This window comes from Salvelinus alpinus, chromosome 6 (assembly GCF_045679555.1).
Source record: "Salvelinus alpinus chromosome 6, SLU_Salpinus.1, whole genome shotgun sequence".
Classification (NCBI taxonomy): Eukaryota; Metazoa; Chordata; class Actinopteri; order Salmoniformes; family Salmonidae; genus Salvelinus; species Salvelinus alpinus.
The window spans coordinates 69,030,295-69,049,174 of record NC_092091.1 but is presented as its reverse complement, the minus strand read 5'-3'; the positions used below and the strand labels follow the sequence as shown (position 1 = coordinate 69,049,174).

Sequence of the window (18,880 nt, the reverse complement as noted above, 5' to 3'; positions counted from 1 at the left end):
AGGTCCCCAAAAACACAATGGCCTCCATCATTCCTAAATGGAAGAAGTTTGGAACAACCAAGACTCTTCCTAGATCTGGCCACCCGTTCAAACTGAGCAATCGGGGGAGAAGGGCCTTGGTCAGGGAGGTGACCAAGAATCCGATGGTCACTCTGACAGAGCTCCAGAGTTCCTCTGTGGAGATGGGAGAACCTTCCAGAAGGGCAACCATCTCTGCAGCACTCCAGACGGAAGCCACTCCTCAGTAAAAGGCACATGATAGCCCGCTTGGAGTTTGCCAAAAGGCACCTAAAGACTCTCAGACCATGAGAATCAAGATTCTCTGGTCTGATGAAACCAAGATTGAACTCTTTGGCCTGAATGCCAAGCGTCACGTCTGGAGGAAACCTGGCACCATCCCTACGTTGAAGCATGGTGGTGGCAGCATCATGCTGTTGGGATGTTTTTCAGCGGCAGAGACTGGGAGACTAGTCGGGATCAAGGGACAGATGAATGGAGCAAAGTACAGAGAGTTCCTTGATGAAAACCTGCTCTAGAGCGCTCAGGACCTCAGACTGGGGCGAAGGTTCACCTTCCAACAGGACAACCCTAAGCACACAGCCAAGACAACGCAGGAGTGGCTTCGGGACAAGTCTCTGAATGTCCTTGAGCTGTCCAGCCAGAGTGATTGAACCCGATGGAACATCTCTGTAGAGACCTGAAACTAGCTGTCCAGCCAGAGTGATTGAACCCGATGGAACATCTCTGTAGAGACCTGAAACTAGCTGTTCAGCCAGAGTGATTGAACCCGATGGAACATCTCTGTAGAGACCTGAAACTAGCTGTTCAGCCAGAGTGATTGAACCCGATGGAACATCTCTGTAGAGACCTGAAACTAGCTGTCCAGCCAGAGTGATTGAACCCGATGGAACATCTCTGTAGAGACCTGAAACTAGCTGTCCAGCCAGAGTGATTGAACCCGATGGAACATCTCTGTAGAGACCTGAAACTAGCTGTCCAGCCAGAGTGATTGAACCGGATGGAACATCTCTGTAGAGACCTGAAACTAGCTGTCCAGCCAGAGTGATTGAACCCGATGGAACATCTCTGTAGAGACCTGAAACTAGCTGTCCAGCCAGAGTGATTGAACCCGATGGAACATCTCTGTAGAGACCTGAAACTAGCTGTCCAGCCAGAGTGATTGAACCCGATGGAACATCTCTGTAGAGACCTGAAACTAGCTGTCCAGCCAGAGTGATTGAACCCGATGGAACATCTCTGTAGAGACCTGAAACTAGCTGTCCAGCCAGAGTGATTGAACCCGATGGAACATCTCTGTAGAGACCTGAAACTAGCTGTCCAGCCAGAGTGATTGAACCCGATGGAACATCTCTGTAGAGACCTGAAACTAGCTGTCCAGCCAGAGTGATTGAACCCGATGGAACATCTCTGTAGAGACCTGAAACTAGCTGTTCAGCCAGAGTGATTGAACCGGATGGAACATCTCTGTAGAGACCTGAAACTAGCTGTCCAGCCAGAGTGATTGAACCCGATGGAACATCTCTGTAGAGACCTGAAACTAGCTGTTCAGCCAGAGTGATTGAACCGGATGGAACATCTCTGTAGAGACCTGAAACTAGCTGTTCAGCCAGAGTGATTGAACCGGATGGAACATCTCTGTAGAGACCTGAAACTAGCTGTTCAGCCAGAGTGATTGAACCGGATGGAACATCTCTGTAGAGACCTGAAACTAGCTGTTCAGCCAGAGTGATTGAACCCGATGGAACATCTCTGTAGAGACCTGAAACTAGCTGTTCAGCCAGAGTGATTGAACCCGATTGAACATCTCTGTAGAGACCTGAAACTAGCTGTTCAGCCAGAGTGATTGAACCCGATGGAACATCTCTGTAGAGACCTGAAACTAGCTGTTCAGCCAGAGTGATTGAACCGGATGGAACATCTCTGTAGAGACCTGAAACTAGCTGTCCAGCCAGAGTGATTGAACCCGATGGAACATCTCTGTAGAGACCTGAAACTAGCTGTCCAGCCAGAGTGATTGAACCCGATGGAACATCTCTGTAGAGACCTGAAACTAGCTGTCCAGCCAGAGTGATTGAACCGGATGGAACATCTCTGTAGAGACCTGAAACTAGCTGTCCAGCCAGAGTGATTGAACCGGATGGAACATCTCTGTAGAGACCTGAAACTAGCTGTTCAGCCAGAGTGATTGAACCGGATGGAACATCTCTGTAGAGACCTGAAACTAGCTGTCCAGCCAGAGTGATTGAACCGGATGGAACATCTCTGTAGAGACCTGAAACTAGCTGTCCAGCCAGAGTGATTGAACCGGATGGAACATCTCTGTAGAGACCTGAAACTAGCTGTTCAGCCAGAGTGATTGAACCGGATGGAACATCTCTGTAGAGACCTGAAACTAGCTGTCCAGCCAGAGTGATTGAACCCGATGGAACATCTCTGTAGAGACCTGAAACTAGCTGTCCAGCCAGAGTGATTGAACCCGATGGAACATCTCTGTAGAGACCTGAAACTAGCTGTCCAGCCAGAGTGATTGAACCCGATGGAACATCTCTGTAGAGACCTGAAACTAGCTGTCCAGCCAGAGTGATTGAACCCGATGGAACATCTCTGTAGAGACCTGAAACTAGCTGTCCAGCCAGAGTGATTGAACCCGATGGAACATCTCTGTAGAGACCTGAAACTAGCTGTCCAGCCAGAGTGATTGAACCCGATGGAACATCTCTGTAGAGACCTGAAACTAGCTGTCCAGCCAGAGTGATTGAACCCGATGGAACATCTCTGTAGAGACCTGAAACTAGCTGTCCAGCCAGAGTGATTGAACCCGATGGAACATCTCTGTAGAGACCTGAAACTAGCTGTCCAGCCAGAGTGATTGAACCCGATGGAACATCTCTGTAGAGACCTGAAACTAGCTGTTCAGCCAGAGTGATTGAACCCGATGGAACATCTCTGTAGAGACCTGAAACTAGCTGTTCAGCCAGAGTGATTGAACCCGATGGAACATCTCTGTAGAGACCTGAAACTAGCTGTTCAGCCAGAGTGATTGAACCGGATGGAACATCTCTGTAGAGACCTGAAACTAGCTGTTCAGCCAGAGTGATTGAACCGGATGGAACATCTCTGTAGAGACCTGAAACTAGCTGTTCAGCCAGAGTGATTGAACCGGATGGAACATCTCTGTAAAGACCTGAAACTAGCTGTTCAGCCAGAGTGATTGAACCCGGTGGAACATCTCTGTAGAGACCTGAAACTAGCTGTCCAGCCAGAGTGATTGAACCCGATGGAACATCTCTGTAGAGACCTGAAACTAGCTGTCCAGCCAGAGTGATTGAACCCGATGAAACATCTCTGTAGAGACCTGAAACTAGCTGTTCAGCCAGAGTGATTGAACCGGATGGAACATCTCTGTAGAGACCTGAAACTAGCTGTTCAGCCAGAGTGATTGAACCCGATGGAACATCTCTGTAGAGACCTGAAACTAGCTGTCCAGCCAGAGTGATTGAACCCGATGGAACATCTCTGTAGAGACCTGAAACTAGCTGTCCAGCCAGAGTGATTGAACCCGATGGAACATCTCTGTAGAGACCTGAAACTAGCTGTCCAGCCAGAGTGATTGAACCCGATGGAACATCTCTGTAGAGACCTGAAACTAGCTGTCCAGCCAGAGTGATTGAACCCGATGGAACATCTCTGTAGAGACCTGAAACTAGCTGTCCAGCCAGAGTGATTGAACCCGATGGAACATCTCTGTAGAGACCTGAAACTAGCTGTCCAGCCAGAGTGATTGAACCGGATGGAACATCTCTGTAGAGACCTGAAACTAGCTGTCCAGCCAGAGTGATTGAACCCGATGGAACATCTCTGTAGAGACCTGAAACTAGCTGTTCAGCCAGAGTGATTGAACCCGATGGAACATCTCTGTAGAGACCTGAAACTAGCTGTTCAGCCAGAGTGATTGAACCCGATGGAACATCTCTGTAGAGACCTGAAACTAGCTGTCCAGCCAGAGTGATTGAACCCGATGGAACATCTCTGTAGAGACCTGAAACTAGCTGTTCAGCCAGAGTGATTGAACCCGATGGAACATCTCTGTAGAGACCTGAAACTAGCTGTTCAGCCAGAGTGATTGAACCCGATGGAACATCTCTGTAGAGACCTGAAACTAGCTGTTCAGCCAGAGTGATTGAACCGGATGGAACATCTCTGTAGAGACCTGAAACTAGCTGTTCAGCCAGAGTGATTGAACCGGATGGAACATCTCTGTAGAGACCTGAAACTAGCTGTTCAGCCAGAGTGATTGAACCGGATGGAACATCTCTGTAAAGACCTGAAACTAGCTGTTCAGCCAGAGTGATTGAACCCGGTGGAACATCTCTGTAGAGACCTGAAACTAGCTGTCCAGCCAGAGTGATTGAACCCGATGGAACATCTCTGTAGAGACCTGAAACTAGCTGTCCAGCCAGAGTGATTGAACCCGATGGAACATCTCTGTAGAGACCTGAAACTAGCTGTCCAGCCAGAGTGATTGAACCCGATGGAACATCTCTGTAGAGACCTGAAACTAGCTGTCCAGCCAGAGTGATTGAACCCGATGGAACATCTCTGTAGAGACCTGAAACTAGCTGTCCAGCCAGAGTGATTGAACCCGATGGAACATCTCTGTAGAGACCTGAAACTAGCTGTCCAGCCAGAGTGATTGAACCGGATGGAACATCTCTGTAGAGACCTGAAACTAGCTGTCCAGCCAGAGTGATTGAACCCGATGGAACATCTCTGTAGAGACCTGAAACTAGCTGTCCAGCCAGAGTGATTGAACCCGATGGAACATCTCTGTAGAGACCTGAAACTAGCTGTCCAGCCAGAGTGATTGAACCGGATGGAACATCTCTGTAAAGACCTGAAACTAGCTGTTCAGCCAGAGTGATTGAACCCGGTGGAACATCTCTGTAGAGACCTGAAACTAGCTGTCCAGCCAGAGTGATTGAACCCGATGGAACATCTCTGTAGAGACCTGAAACTAGCTGTCCAGCCAGAGTGATTGAACCCGATGAAACATCTCTGTAGAGACCTGAAACTAGCTGTTCAGCCAGAGTGATTGAACCGGATGGAACATCTCTGTAGAGACCTGAAACTAGCTGTTCAGCCAGAGTGATTGAACCCGATGGAACATCTCTGTAGAGACCTGAAACTAGCTGTCCAGCCAGAGTGATTGAACCCGATGGAACATCTCTGTAGAGACCTGAAACTAGCTGTCCAGCCAGAGTGATTGAACCCGATGGAACATCTCTGTAGAGACCTGAAACTAGCTGTCCAGCCAGAGTGATTGAACCCGATGGAACATCTCTGTAGAGACCTGAAACTAGCTGTCCAGCCAGAGTGATTGAACCCGATGGAACATCTCTGTAGAGACCTGAAACTAGCTGTCCAGCCAGAGTGATTGAACCCGATGGAACATCTCTGTAGAGACCTGAAACTAGCTGTCCAGCCAGAGTGATTGAACCGGATGGAACATCTCTGTAGAGACCTGAAACTAGCTGTCCAGCCAGAGTGATTGAACCCGATGGAACATCTCTGTAGAGACCTGAAACTAGCTGTTCAGCCAGAGTGATTGAACCCGATGGAACATCTCTGTAGAGACCTGAAACTAGCTGTTCAGCCAGAGTGATTGAACCCGATGGAACATCTCTGTAGAGACCTGAAACTAGCTGTCCAGCCAGAGTGATTGAACCCGATGGAACATCTCTGTAGAGACCTGAAACTAGCTGTTCAGCCAGAGTGATTGAACCCGATGGAACATCTCTGTAGAGACCTGAAACTAGCTGTTCAGCCAGAGTGATTGAACCCGATGGAACATCTCTGTAGAGACCTGAAACTAGCTGTTCAGCCAGAGTGATTGAACCGGATGGAACATCTCTGTAGAGACCTGAAACTAGCTGTTCAGCCAGAGTGATTGAACCGGATGGAACATCTCTGTAGAGACCTGAAACTAGCTGTTCAGCCAGAGTGATTGAACCGGATGGAACATCTCTGTAAAGACCTGAAACTAGCTGTTCAGCCAGAGTGATTGAACCCGGTGGAACATCTCTGTAGAGACCTGAAACTAGCTGTCCAGCCAGAGTGATTGAACCCGATGGAACATCTCTGTAGAGACCTGAAACTAGCTGTCCAGCCAGAGTGATTGAACCCGATGGAACATCTCTGTAGAGACCTGAAACTAGCTGTCCAGCCAGAGTGATTGAACCCGATGGAACATCTCTGTAGAGACCTGAAACTAGCTGTCCAGCCAGAGTGATTGAACCCGATGGAACATCTCTGTAGAGACCTGAAACTAGCTGTCCAGCCAGAGTGATTGAACCCGATGGAACATCTCTGTAGAGACCTGAAACTAGCTGTCCAGCCAGAGTGATTGAACCGGATGGAACATCTCTGTAGAGACCTGAAACTAGCTGTCCAGCCAGAGTGATTGAACCCGATGGAACATCTCTGTAGAGACCTGAAACTAGCTGTCCAGCCAGAGTGATTGAACCCGATGGAACATCTCTGTAGAGACCTGAAACTAGCTGTCCAGCCAGAGTGATTGAACCCGATGGAACATCTCTGTAGAGACCTGAAACTAGCTGTCCAGCCAGAGTGATTGAACCCGATGGAACATCTCTGTAGAGACCTGAAACTAGCTGTCCAGCCAGAGTGATTGAACCCGATGGAACATCTCTGTAGAGACCTGAAACTAGCTGTCCAGCCAGAGTGATTGAACCCGATGGAACATCTCTGTAGAGACCTGAAACTAGCTGTCCAGCCAGAGTGATTGAACCCGATGGAACATCTCTGTAGAGACCTGAAACTAGCTGTCCAGCCAGAGTGATTGAACCGGATGGAACATCTCTGTAGAGACCTGAAACTAGCTGTCCAGCCAGAGTGATTGAACCCGATGGAACATCTCTGTAGAGACCTGAAACTAGCTGTTCAGCCAGAGTGATTGAACCCGATGGAACATCTCTGTAGAGACCTGAAACTAGCTGTCCAGCCAGAGTGATTGAACCCGATGGAACATCTCTGTAGAGACCTGAAACTAGCTGTTCAGCCAGAGTGATTGAACCCGATGGAACATCTCTGTAGAGACCTGAAACTAGCTGTTCAGCCAGAGTGATTGAACCCGATGGAACATCTCTGTAGAGACCTGAAACTAGCTGTTCAGCCAGAGTGATTGAACCGGATGGAACATCTCTGTAGAGACCTGAAACTAGCTGTTCAGCCAGAGTGATTGAACCGGATGGAACATCTCTGTAGAGACCTGAAACTAGCTGTTCAGCCAGAGTGATTGAACCGGATGGAACATCTCTGTAAAGACCTGAAACTAGCTGTTCAGCCAGAGTGATTGAACCCGGTGGAACATCTCTGTAGAGACCTGAAACTAGCTGTCCAGCCAGAGTGATTGAACCCGATGGAACATCTCTGTAGAGACCTGAAACTAGCTGTCCAGCCAGAGTGATTGAACCCGATGAAACATCTCTGTAGAGACCTGAAACTAGCTGTTCAGCCAGAGTGATTGAACCGGATGGAACATCTCTGTAGAGACCTGAAACTAGCTGTTCAGCCAGAGTGATTGAACCCGATGGAACATCTCTGTAGAGACCTGAAACTAGCTGTCCAGCCAGAGTGATTGAACCCGATGGAACATCTCTGTAGAGACCTGAAACTAGCTGTCCAGCCAGAGTGATTGAACCCGATGGAACATCTCTGTAGAGACCTGAAACTAGCTGTCCAGCCAGAGTGATTGAACCCGATGGAACATCTCTGTAGAGACCTGAAACTAGCTGTCCAGCCAGAGTGATTGAACCCGATGGAACATCTCTGTAGAGACCTGAAACTAGCTGTCCAGCCAGAGTGATTGAACCCGATGGAACATCTCTGTAGAGACCTGAAACTAGCTGTCCAGCCAGAGTGATTGAACCGGATGGAACATCTCTGTAGAGACCTGAAACTAGCTGTCCAGCCAGAGTGATTGAACCCGATGGAACATCTCTGTAGAGACCTGAAACTAGCTGTTCAGCCAGAGTGATTGAACCCGATGGAACATCTCTGTAGAGACCTGAAACTAGCTGTTCAGCCAGAGTGATTGAACCCGATGGAACATCTCTGTAGAGACCTGAAACTAGCTGTCCAGCCAGAGTGATTGAACCCGATGGAACATCTCTGTAGAGACCTGAAACTAGCTGTTCAGCCAGAGTGATTGAACCCGATGGAACATCTCTGTAGAGACCTGAAACTAGCTGTTCAGCCAGAGTGATTGAACCCGATGGAACATCTCTGTAGAGACCTGAAACTAGCTGTTCAGCCAGAGTGATTGAACCGGATGGAACATCTCTGTAGAGACCTGAAACTAGCTGTTCAGCCAGAGTGATTGAACCGGATGGAACATCTCTGTAGAGACCTGAAACTAGCTGTTCAGCCAGAGTGATTGAACCGGATGGAACATCTCTGTAGAGACCTGAAACTAGCTGTTCAGCCAGAGTGATTGAACCCGATGGAACATCTCTGTAGAGACCTGAAACTAGCTGTCCAGCCAGAGTGATTGAACCCGATGGAACATCTCTGTAGAGACCTGAAACTAGCTGTCCAGCCAGAGTGATTGAACCCGATGGAACATCTCTGTAGAGACCTGAAACTAGCTGTCCAGCCAGAGTGATTGAACCCGATGGAACATCTCTGTAGAGACCTGAAACTAGCTGTCCAGCCAGAGTGATTGAACCCGATGGAACATCTCTGTAGAGACCTGAAACTAGCTGTCCAGCCAGAGTGATTGAACCCGATGGAACATCTCTGTAGAGACCTGAAACTAGCTGTCCAGCCAGAATGATTGAACCCGATGGAACATCTCTGTAGAGACCTGAAACTAGCTGTTCAGCCAGAGTGATTGAACCGGATGGAACATCTCTGTAGAGACCTGAAACTAGCTGTTCAGCCAGAGTGATTGAACCGGATGGAACATCTCTGTAGAGACCTGAAACTAGCTGTTCAGCCAGAGTGATTGAACCCGATGGAACATCTCTGTAGAGACCTGAAACTAGCTGTCCAGCCAGAGTGATTGAACCCGATGGAACATCTCTGTAGAGACCTGAAACTAGCTGTCCAGCCAGAGTGATTGAACCCGATGGAACATCTCTGTAGAGACCTGAAACTAGCTGTCCAGCCAGAGTGATTGAACCCGATGGAACATCTCTGTAGAGACCTGAAACTAGCTGTCCAGCCAGAGTGATTGAACCCGATGGAACATCTCTGTAGAGACCTGAAACTAGCTGTCCAGCCAGAGTGATTGAACCCGATGGAACATCTCTGTAGAGACCTGAAACTAGCTGTCCAGCCAGAGTGATTGAACCCGATGGAACATCTCTGTAGAGACCTGAAACTAGCTGTCCAGCCAGAGTGATTGAACCCGATGGAACATCTCTGTAGAGACCTGAAACTAGCTGTCCAGCCAGAGTGATTGAACCCGATGGAACATCTCTGTAGAGACCTGAAACTAGCTGTCCAGCCAGAGTGATTGAACCCGATGGAACATCTCTGTAGAGACCTGAAACTAGCTGTCCAGCCAGAGTGATTGAACCCGATGGAACATCTCTGTAGAGACCTGAAACTAGCTGTCCAGCCAGAGTGATTGAACCCGATGGAACATCTCTGTAGAGACCTGAAACTAGCTGTCCAGCCAGAGTGATTGAACCCGATGGAACATCTCTGTAGAGACCTGAAACTAGCTGTCCAGCCAGAGTGATTGAACCCGATGGAACATCTCTGTAGAGACCTGAAACTAGCTGTCCAGCCAGAGTGATTGAACCCGATGGAACATCTCTGTAGAGACCTGAAACTAGCTGTCCAGCCAGAGTGATTGAACCCGATGGAACATCTCTGTAGAGACCTGAAACTAGCTGTTCAGCCAGAGTGATTGAACCCGATGGAACATCTCTGTAGAGACCTGAAACTAGCTGTTCAGCCAGAGTGATTGAACCCGATGGAACATCTCTGTAGAGACCTGAAACTAGCTGTTCAGCCAGAGTGATTGAACCCGATGGAACATCTCTGTAGAGACCTGAAACTAGCTGTCCAGCAACGCTCCCCGTTCAATCTGACAGAGCTGGAGAGGATCTGCAGAGAAGAGTGGGTGAAACTTGTCAAATACAGGTCTGCCAACCTTGTAGCGTCATACCCAAGAAGACTCAATGCTGTATTCGCCTGCAAAGGTGCTTCAACCAGGTACTGAGCAAAGGGTCTGTTTACTTATGTAAATGTGATAATTCTTATATTTAATACATTTGCAAACATTTCTAAAAATCTGTTTTTGCTTTGTGGGGTATTGTGTGTAGATTGATGAGGGGGAGAAAAAAAACGATTTAATACATTTTAGAATAAGGCTGTAACATAACGTGGTGGTCTAGTGTGTTTGGGATTTATCAGTGTTTCCCCTAGGATTTTTTTGTAGCAGCGGTGGCAGAGTTAGGGTATGGGGGGCTTGTTCTTTCTGGGGTCTTCCTGGAGCATACATCTGATATACATCTACATTATATATACAGTATATTCAAATTGTTTTGCAGTGGCGTCCACGATCCCCTAAATGCATATAGGGGAAACACTAGCTTTATGTATAGGAAGACGATTATAGAAAACATGGCTACGTACATTACAGAATGGAACCAGGCTAGGATACAACTATCTCTTTTTCAAGAGAAGAAGAAAACGCCACAACATTGAAAATCTCACACCCTTTCTTTCATGACAACAAGCTCTAACTACAGTACGTCCCCACTTCCTCCCCATAGATCACTCCTTCTCTCGCTCTTCTCCCTTGTCGTCAATTAACCGACACAGCGTTACAATCAACTTCCTGTCTTCATCACAGGATGTGAGAGTGTATGCCAGCCAGGAATCAGGCACCACCTACCCTGGAATGACAGGGCCTAGATACGTTTGAAGAAATGTTCCAACTTATCAGAGCTTAATGACCGTGAAGTGTGTGTGAGGTGAGCGTTGCTCCGGGTGTGTGTTAATGGCGGCTAATGGCATTCCGCCCGGTCAACGGAGTGTGTGTGTCTGTTGGTGTTAATTGCTCGTCCGTGGATCACGGCGCTGTCGGGTGCTCAGGGACCCACTGGAGAACGGGTAAGTGGTCTGTCACAGGAAGGGTGTGTGTGTGCGGTTATGTGTGTGTGGGTGTTGGGAGCGGAGAGGAGCCAGTCACGGTGTGTTGCTAATTGAAAATCCCCCAGGAACCATGGAAGGACAAGGGGGGAACAGTAATTGTGTGTCTGTGTAGATCTTTATGCAACTGGAAGTTACCAGGAAACCACACGTGTTTTATTCTGTCCAGGTTGGAATTCACCTACTGCTTACTTAGTAACAGAGAGTTTTCCACCAGGTATTTCACCGCGTCAAACGTTGATGTTGAGATGTTTGTTTCTGCGACTGAAAGATTCAGACAGAGTTGAATAGGGGCAGCAGTGTGGTTCTCTCAGTTTGAGAGGAGGAGTTGTTCTGCTATACTGTACCTTTTATTTCTCTTCCACTGTTACTGAGGGTGGTTGTGGGAAAAGCCCTTTGTGTTGCCACGGCCCTACACACTCTAACACACACAAATCAAATAAAATGTTATTTGTTACATGCTCCGAATACAACAGGTGTAGACTTTACAGTAAAATGCTTACTAACCAACAATGCAGTTAAAACATTTTTAGACTATTAAAAAATACGAAAACATCTTTTTTTTTTTTTTGAACTATAAACAAATAATAAATAAAATGGACAAATAACATAAAAAATGAAGAAGAAAATATATACAAATTACTATAGAAATAATATACCTAAATTTTAAAAAATGGAATTAGAAATAAAAGTAATACACACACTAGCACACTCTCAGCCTCAGCATACTCTTCCCTGCCACTCCATCCAGCGGTAGACAGGCAGTAAGAGAGTGGCAGTAGCGGTCAGCTCCTTCTCCTTTGGCAGCAGCAGCTTGTTGTGGACTTAATGATGCGTCTGTAATAAGGACATAATTGCCAGGCCAGTTTGTTTTCCAACAGGGCCCCTAATGAGAGACGCAGGGTCAGTGTATTGTTATGCATCCTCTGAGGGGCCACACACACACAGACACAAACACCCTTCTCACCTCCGTGGGAGGCACAGGAGGCAGGGGTGATGAGGAGCCCACCATCAAGCAAGCCCACACCTCACCTCGCTCTCATTCTATCGCTCTCTCTCTCATTCTATCGCTCTCTTTCTCTCTGCCTGTCTCACTACCTATCTCTGCCTCTACCTAGTCCCCTTTCCCTCCCTCCCTCCCTCTCCAGTCACACTAATGAGGGTCTCTGAAGACATGGAAATTAGCTGTGCGCTAACGCTACCACCAGGCCCCACCATCCCCATCCATCTAGGGGAGCCAGGGAGGCACACCATCCCCATCCATCTAGGGGAGCCAGAGAGGCCCACCATCCCCATCCGTCTAGGGGAGCCAGGGAGGCCCACCATCCCCATCCATCTAGGGGAGCCAGGGAGGCCCACCATCCCCATCCATCTAGGGGAGCCAGGGAGGCACACCATCCCCATCCATCTAGGGGAGCCAGGGAGGCATACCATCCCCATCCATCTAGGGGAGCCAGAGAGGCCCACCATCCCCATCCATCTAGGGGAGCCAGGGAGGCCCACCATCCCCATCCATCTAGGGGAGCCAGGGAGGCCCACCATCCCCATCCATCCAGGGGAGCCAGGGATCCGTCTAGGGCAGGTATTCCCAAACTAGGGTACACGCAATGCCTTCGGGGGTACGCCAAATAAAAATGTGATCATTTAAAAAAATATATATTCTTCACATTTTCAAACAGTAGATTTATATTTTCCAACAGGGCTATACATTTGTGTGAGGTTTCTTTCTCGACTGAGTAGCCTCGTTTCACTGCCAAAAATAAAATTAAACCATCTAGTGTTCAGCGAAATAACAACACAATGTCAAATACAAGTAGCCTAGTCAAATAATTAACATCCAATCACATTAACCGTTACTCTCTCGCGGGAAACCTTCACTCTTGCGCAGACATTTAGAAACAAAACATGACAATTTGAAAAATAAGCCACGGGACTTTTTTGAGCGAGAATAAAGACGACTTTCGAGTAGTAAGACGTGTATAAAAGCAGCAAATACCATTAATAAGAAGGGGCTAGAAGCGTCTTATATGGTGAGCTACCGAGTGGCTGGAACAGGCAAGCCCCATACTATTGTGGCGGACTTAATTCTTCCTGCTGCTGCGGATATGGCTGGGGAAAAAGGTCAAAAAACTATACAGACAATGCCTTCATCAAACTACACTGTTTCACGATGCATCAGTGACATGGCAGGAGATGTGTTGAAACAATTACTGCTTGGCATACAAGCCAGTGAATTCTATACGTTACAGCTGGATGAGTCAACAGACGTGGTGGGCATGGCACAGCTCCTGGTATATGTCCGTTACATTTATGGGGAGTCAATTAAGGAAGACATCCTCTTCTGGAAACCAGAACAACATGAGAGGATATTTTTAAAGTACTGGCCGGACAGCTTTGTGACATCAAATGGACTTTGGTGGTCAAAATGTGTTGGTATCTGTACTGATGACGCAAAAGCCATGACAGGGAGACATAGTGGAGTGGTAACACGCGTGCAAGCAGTTTTACAACATACAATTGCTCGTCACCCCCGAAAGTCTTCCCTGGCCCACAATCCCCATCCATCTAGAGGATAGGAGAGCCTGGGAGGCCCACCATCCCCATCCATCTAGAGGATAGGAGAGCCAGGGAGGCCCACCATCCCCATCCATCTAGAGGATAGGAGAGCCTGGGAGGCCCACCATCCCCATCCATCTAGAGGATAGGAGAGCCAGGGAGGCCCACCATCCCCATCCATCTAGAGGATAGGAGAGCCAGGGAGGCCCACCATCCCCATCCATCTAGAGGATAGGAGAGCCAGGGAGGCCCACCATCCCCATCCATCTAGAGGATAGGAGAGCCAGGGAGGCCCACCATCCCCATCCATCTAGAGGATAGGAGAGCCAGGGAGGCCCACCATCCCCATCCATCTAGGGGATAGGAGAGCCAGGGAGGCCCACCATCCCCATCCATCTAGAGGATAGGAGAGCCAGGGAGGCCCACCATCCCCATCCATCTAGAGGATAGGAGAGCCAGGGAGGACCTTTGGGGGGGAGACGAGTGCAATTGGTGCCTCAGCCCCACCTTATAAGCCACACCTTATCCTCCATTCACCGACCCCTCCCCCCTCTACCTCTTTGAGAGACAGCACCTGAGGTTAAAAGCCTTGCAGGGTTCTGTTAACTGGGACAAGGTGTATATACATAGGGAACTGGCACTGGTGTATGTATGCATACTAGAGGGTTCATTAGCAGTAACAAGGTTGCACTATCTGCACGCTGCTGATGGTGTCTCTTTAATAAAGACTGATCCTGAGTGGCGCAGCGGTCTAAGGCATCGCAGTGCTGAGGTGCCACTACAGCCTGGGGTTCACCCATAAGGCGGTGCACAATTGTCCCAGGGCCGTTCGGGTTTGGCAGGGGGCTTTTCTTGGCTCATCACGCTCTAGTGACTCCTTCTTTTCTCTTATTTTTCATGAAAGCTTCATTTTCTGACCTCATCTCAGCCTTTATTTTTGTATCTGCGTTGAAGTGGAATTGCCTTCATTTAGTGATTTCCTGGTTGTACAGAGAAGAGTCGTCCTGTGAGGCTCAGTTGGTAGAGAATGGCCAACTGGTTGTGGGTTGATTCCCGCTGGGCCCACCCATACTTAACCTGTATGCACGCATGACTGTAAGTTGCTTTGGATAAAAGCTTCTACTAAATGGCATATATTATTATTATTTGTTCATCTTTGGTGGTTGTTGTGTGTCTCTGCAGGAGGAGGAGGATGATATGGCAGCAGACAGCAGGAGAGACCAGGAGTGGCTGGACCAGGTCATGAAGGTGCTCCAACAAGAGGTCTGCTTTCAAGTCTGCTAGTGTTTTTAGTATTATCTACACTAGTTAGGATCAGTAGTGGAGGGTAAACGCACCTTTTTAGGGTATGAAGAGTGTTACTTTACTCACCCCGAACGACAATCAGAGTTCACCCACCAATTTGATTAACCACCGCATCACTGGTAAATATAGTTCAGCCATTGTGGTCGCACGTAGAGATGAACCAACAAATGTTTGTCTAAATCACGAATGAACTAGTTACAATAGAGAGAAGAAAACACTGAGGATAGCAGAGTGTGAGTTGTGTACGAACACTGGTCTGTGTGTATGTGCTGTCAGCTCTGTGTGATCCGGTTCAGATTGAGTGTGTGTGTGTGTGTGTACGTGTCATGTCAATTCTCGCTGCAGGCACTCATGCGTCGCGTCCTCACCACGACACACACCGGCTCTTCCTCTGACCTTTTCACCTCCCCTCACAGACACACACTGGCTCCACTCAATCCATGTTTTCCCCTCCAGCCGGACAGCTCTCAGCCCCCCACTCTACCACTGTCCTCCTGCATTCCTCCCCTTCCTTTCTCTCTCACTCTCTCATTGTCTCTCTCGCACTCTCTCTTTCTTTCGCACTCTCTCTCTCCCCCATCTCTTTATCCCCCCCGTCTTTTTCTCACTCTCGCTCTCTCTGGCTCAGACCCCAAGGCAGCTTGTTAGTGGGGAACTAAATATTGATTTGGCGTTGCTGTCGATGCCGGGAGAATGAGCGAGCGTCCACCAGAGACGGTCCACCGGCAGGCTGCTATCGACGTTTTCCGCGGGCAGAGGAGAGAGAGAGAGGGAGGAGAGGGGGATGACAAAGCTGAGACTAGCCCCCGGGTCCCGGAGGGGGCCACAGACACTGCCGTGATGACCCCCCTCCCTCTCTCTCTCTATCACTTTTTTTTCTATCCCTCGCTCTCTCACGCCAGACTTTCTATATCCATCCGCTTTCAAGTCTTTTTTTTGTGCTATCTCTCTCTCTCTCTCTCTCTCTCTCTCTCTCTCTCTCTCTCTCTCTCTCTCTCTCTCTCTCTCTCTCTCTCTCTCTCTCTCTCTCTCTCTGGCTTAATAAACTCACAGTAACTCTAGAGGGACAAGGCTCTCTCTCTCACAAACACACACACACACATCAAGGGGAGTTTGTTGGCAGGTGAGATTTTACACCAGTAGTAGAAAAAGGAAGCCGACTGTGACTGTGCTTAGTTGTGCTAGTGGTGTGTACTGTACTCTACAGCATATGTCTCTGTTTCTGTGTCTTTGTCTCTGTGTCTCTATCTCGGTTTCTCTATCTCTGTGTGTCTGTCTCTCTATCTCTGTTTCTGTGTCCCTGTCTCTCTGTCTGTTTCTGTGTCCCTGTTTCTGTGTCTCTGTCTGTTTCTGTGTCTCTGTGGCTGTCTCTGTGGCTGTGTCTCTGTCTCTCTGTTTCTGTGTCTCTGTCTGTTTCTGTGTCTCTGTGGCTGTCTCTCTATCTCTGTTTCTGTGTCTCTGTTTCTGTGTCTCTGTGGCTGTGTCTGTGTCTCTGTTTCTGTGTCTCTGTCTCTGTGTCTCTGTTTGCCTGTGTCTCTGTCTCTCTGTTTCTGTGTGTCTGTCTCTGTGTCTCTGTTTGCCTGTGTCTCTGTCTCTCTGTTTCTGTGTGTCTGTCTCTGTGTTTCTGTCTCTGTGTGTCTGTCTCTGTGGCGGTGTCTCTGTGGCTGTGGCTCTTTGTCTCTGTGCCTCTGTTTCTGTGTCTCTGTGTCTGTCTCTTTGTGTCTGTCTCTTTGTCTCTATCTCTATCTATGTGTCTGTGTTTCTGTCTTTGTGTCTCTGTTTCTGTGTATATGTCTCTTTGTCTTAATATATGTATCTGTGTCTGTGCCTGTGTCTTTGTTTCTGTGTCTCTGTCTCTCTGTGTGACTGCAGGTGCAGGTGGAGACAGACAGTGGAGACCACAGGCAGTTGTTCCTTGTCAGTGTGCATCCTATCTTCACACACTGACACGTTGTCTTTAGAGAACTAAGAAGACATAATAGATACAGTAGAAGTGGGAAGTTTACATACACTTAGGTTGGAGTCATTAAAACTCGTTTTTCAACCACTCCACACATTTCTTGTTAACAAACTATATATCGTTTTGGCAAGTCGGTTAGGACATATACTTTGTGCATGACACAAGTCATTTTTCCAACAATTGTTTACAGACAGATGATTTCACTTATAATTCACTGTATCACAATTCCAGTGGGTCAGAAGTTTACATACACTAAGTTGACTGTGCCTTTAAACAGCTTGGAAAATTCCAGAAAATGATGTCATGGCTTTAGAAGCTTCTCATAGGCTAATTGACATAATTTGAGTCAATTAGAGGTGTACCTGTGGATGTATTTCAAGGCCTACCTTCAAACTCAGTGCCTCTTTGCTTGACATTATGTGAAAATCAAAAGAAATCAGCCAAGACCTCAGAAAAAAATTGTAGACCTCCACAAGTCTGGTTCATCCTTGGGAGCAATTTCCAAACGCCTGAAGGTACCACGTTCATCTGTACAAACAATGGGACCACGCAGCCATCATACCGCTCAGGAAGGAGACGCGTTCTGTCTCCTAGAGAGGAACGTACTTTGGTGCGAGAAGTGCAAATCAATCCCAGAACAACAATAAAGGACCTTGTGAAGATGCTGGAGGAAACAGGTACAAAAGTATCTATATCCACAGTAAAACCAGTCCTATATCGACATAACCTGAAAGGCCGCTCAGCCAGGAAGAAGCCACTGCTCCAAAACCGCCATAAAAATGCCAGACTACGGTTTGCAACTGCACATGGGGACAAAGATCGTACTTTTTGGAGAAATGTTCTCTGGTCTGATAAAACAAAAATAGAACTGTTTGGCCTTAATAACCATTGTTATGTTTGGAGGAAATGGGGGAGGCTTGTAAGCCGAAGAACACCATCCCAACCGTGAAGCACGGTGGTGGCAGCATCATGTTGTGGGGGTGCTTTGCTGCAGGAGGGACTGGTGCACTTCACAAAATAGATGGCTTCATGAGGAAAGAAAATGATGTGGCTATATTGTAGCAACATGTCAGGAAGTTAAAGCTTGGTCACAAATGGGTCTTCAAAATGGACAATGACCCCAAGCATACTTCCAAAGTTGTGAGAAATGGCTTAAGGACAACAGTCAAGGCCATCACAAAGCCCTGACCTCATCCTATAGAAAATGTGTGGGCAGAACTGAAAAAGCGTGTGCGAGCAAGGAGGCACAGGACACTACAGGACTCAGTTACACCAACTATGTCAGGAGGAATGGGCCAAAATTCTCCCAACTTATTGTGGGAAGCTTGTGGAAGGCTACCCAAAACGTTTGACCCAAGTTAAACAATTTAAAGGCAATGCTACCAAATACTAATTGAGTGTATGTAAACTTCTGACCCACTGGGAATGTGACGAAAGAAATAAAAGCTGAAATAAATTATTCTCTCTACTATTATTCTGACATTTCACATTCTTAAAATAAAGTGGTGATCCTAACTGACCTAAGACAGGGCATTTTTACTAGGATTAAATGTCAGGAATTGTGAAAAACTGAGTTTAAATGTATTTGGCTAAGGTGTATGTAAACTTCCGATTTAACTGTACATCAATAGAAATGACAATATTCTAGAAAGCAGGCACCACTAGTCTCCACAGAACAACTGTTCTGTCTTCCTGTCATCCATTTGAGTTGCTCAGTGATCAGGAGAATGTGAAACAGTGAACACTATGGCCTGTCTGTCACCCTGCTGCCTGTGACAGTCGCACTAATAACAAGGCTTCCTTAACAGGGATATGATCTGCCCTGTTCCTCTACACTGCCCTGTCACCGCA

General features: G+C 47.7%; 1 protein-coding gene across 3 annotated transcripts in view; it reads left to right on the top strand.

Moving 5' to 3' along the window:
- The window catches only part of cntln (centlein, centrosomal protein), a 148,044-nt gene that overhangs the window by 114,725 nt on the left and 14,439 nt on the right, over window positions 1–18,880 (top strand). For 2 of the 3 annotated variants that reach the window (XM_071407646.1, XM_071407648.1), the window contains one exon: window positions 14,947–15,027. The exons of the other annotated variant lie outside the window; for it this stretch is intronic. In XM_071407646.1, the coding sequence (XP_071263747.1) occupies window positions 14,947–15,027 (81 nt within the window). The remainder of the gene's footprint in view (window positions 1–14,946; window positions 15,028–18,880) is intronic. 3 annotated transcript variants of the gene reach the window in all.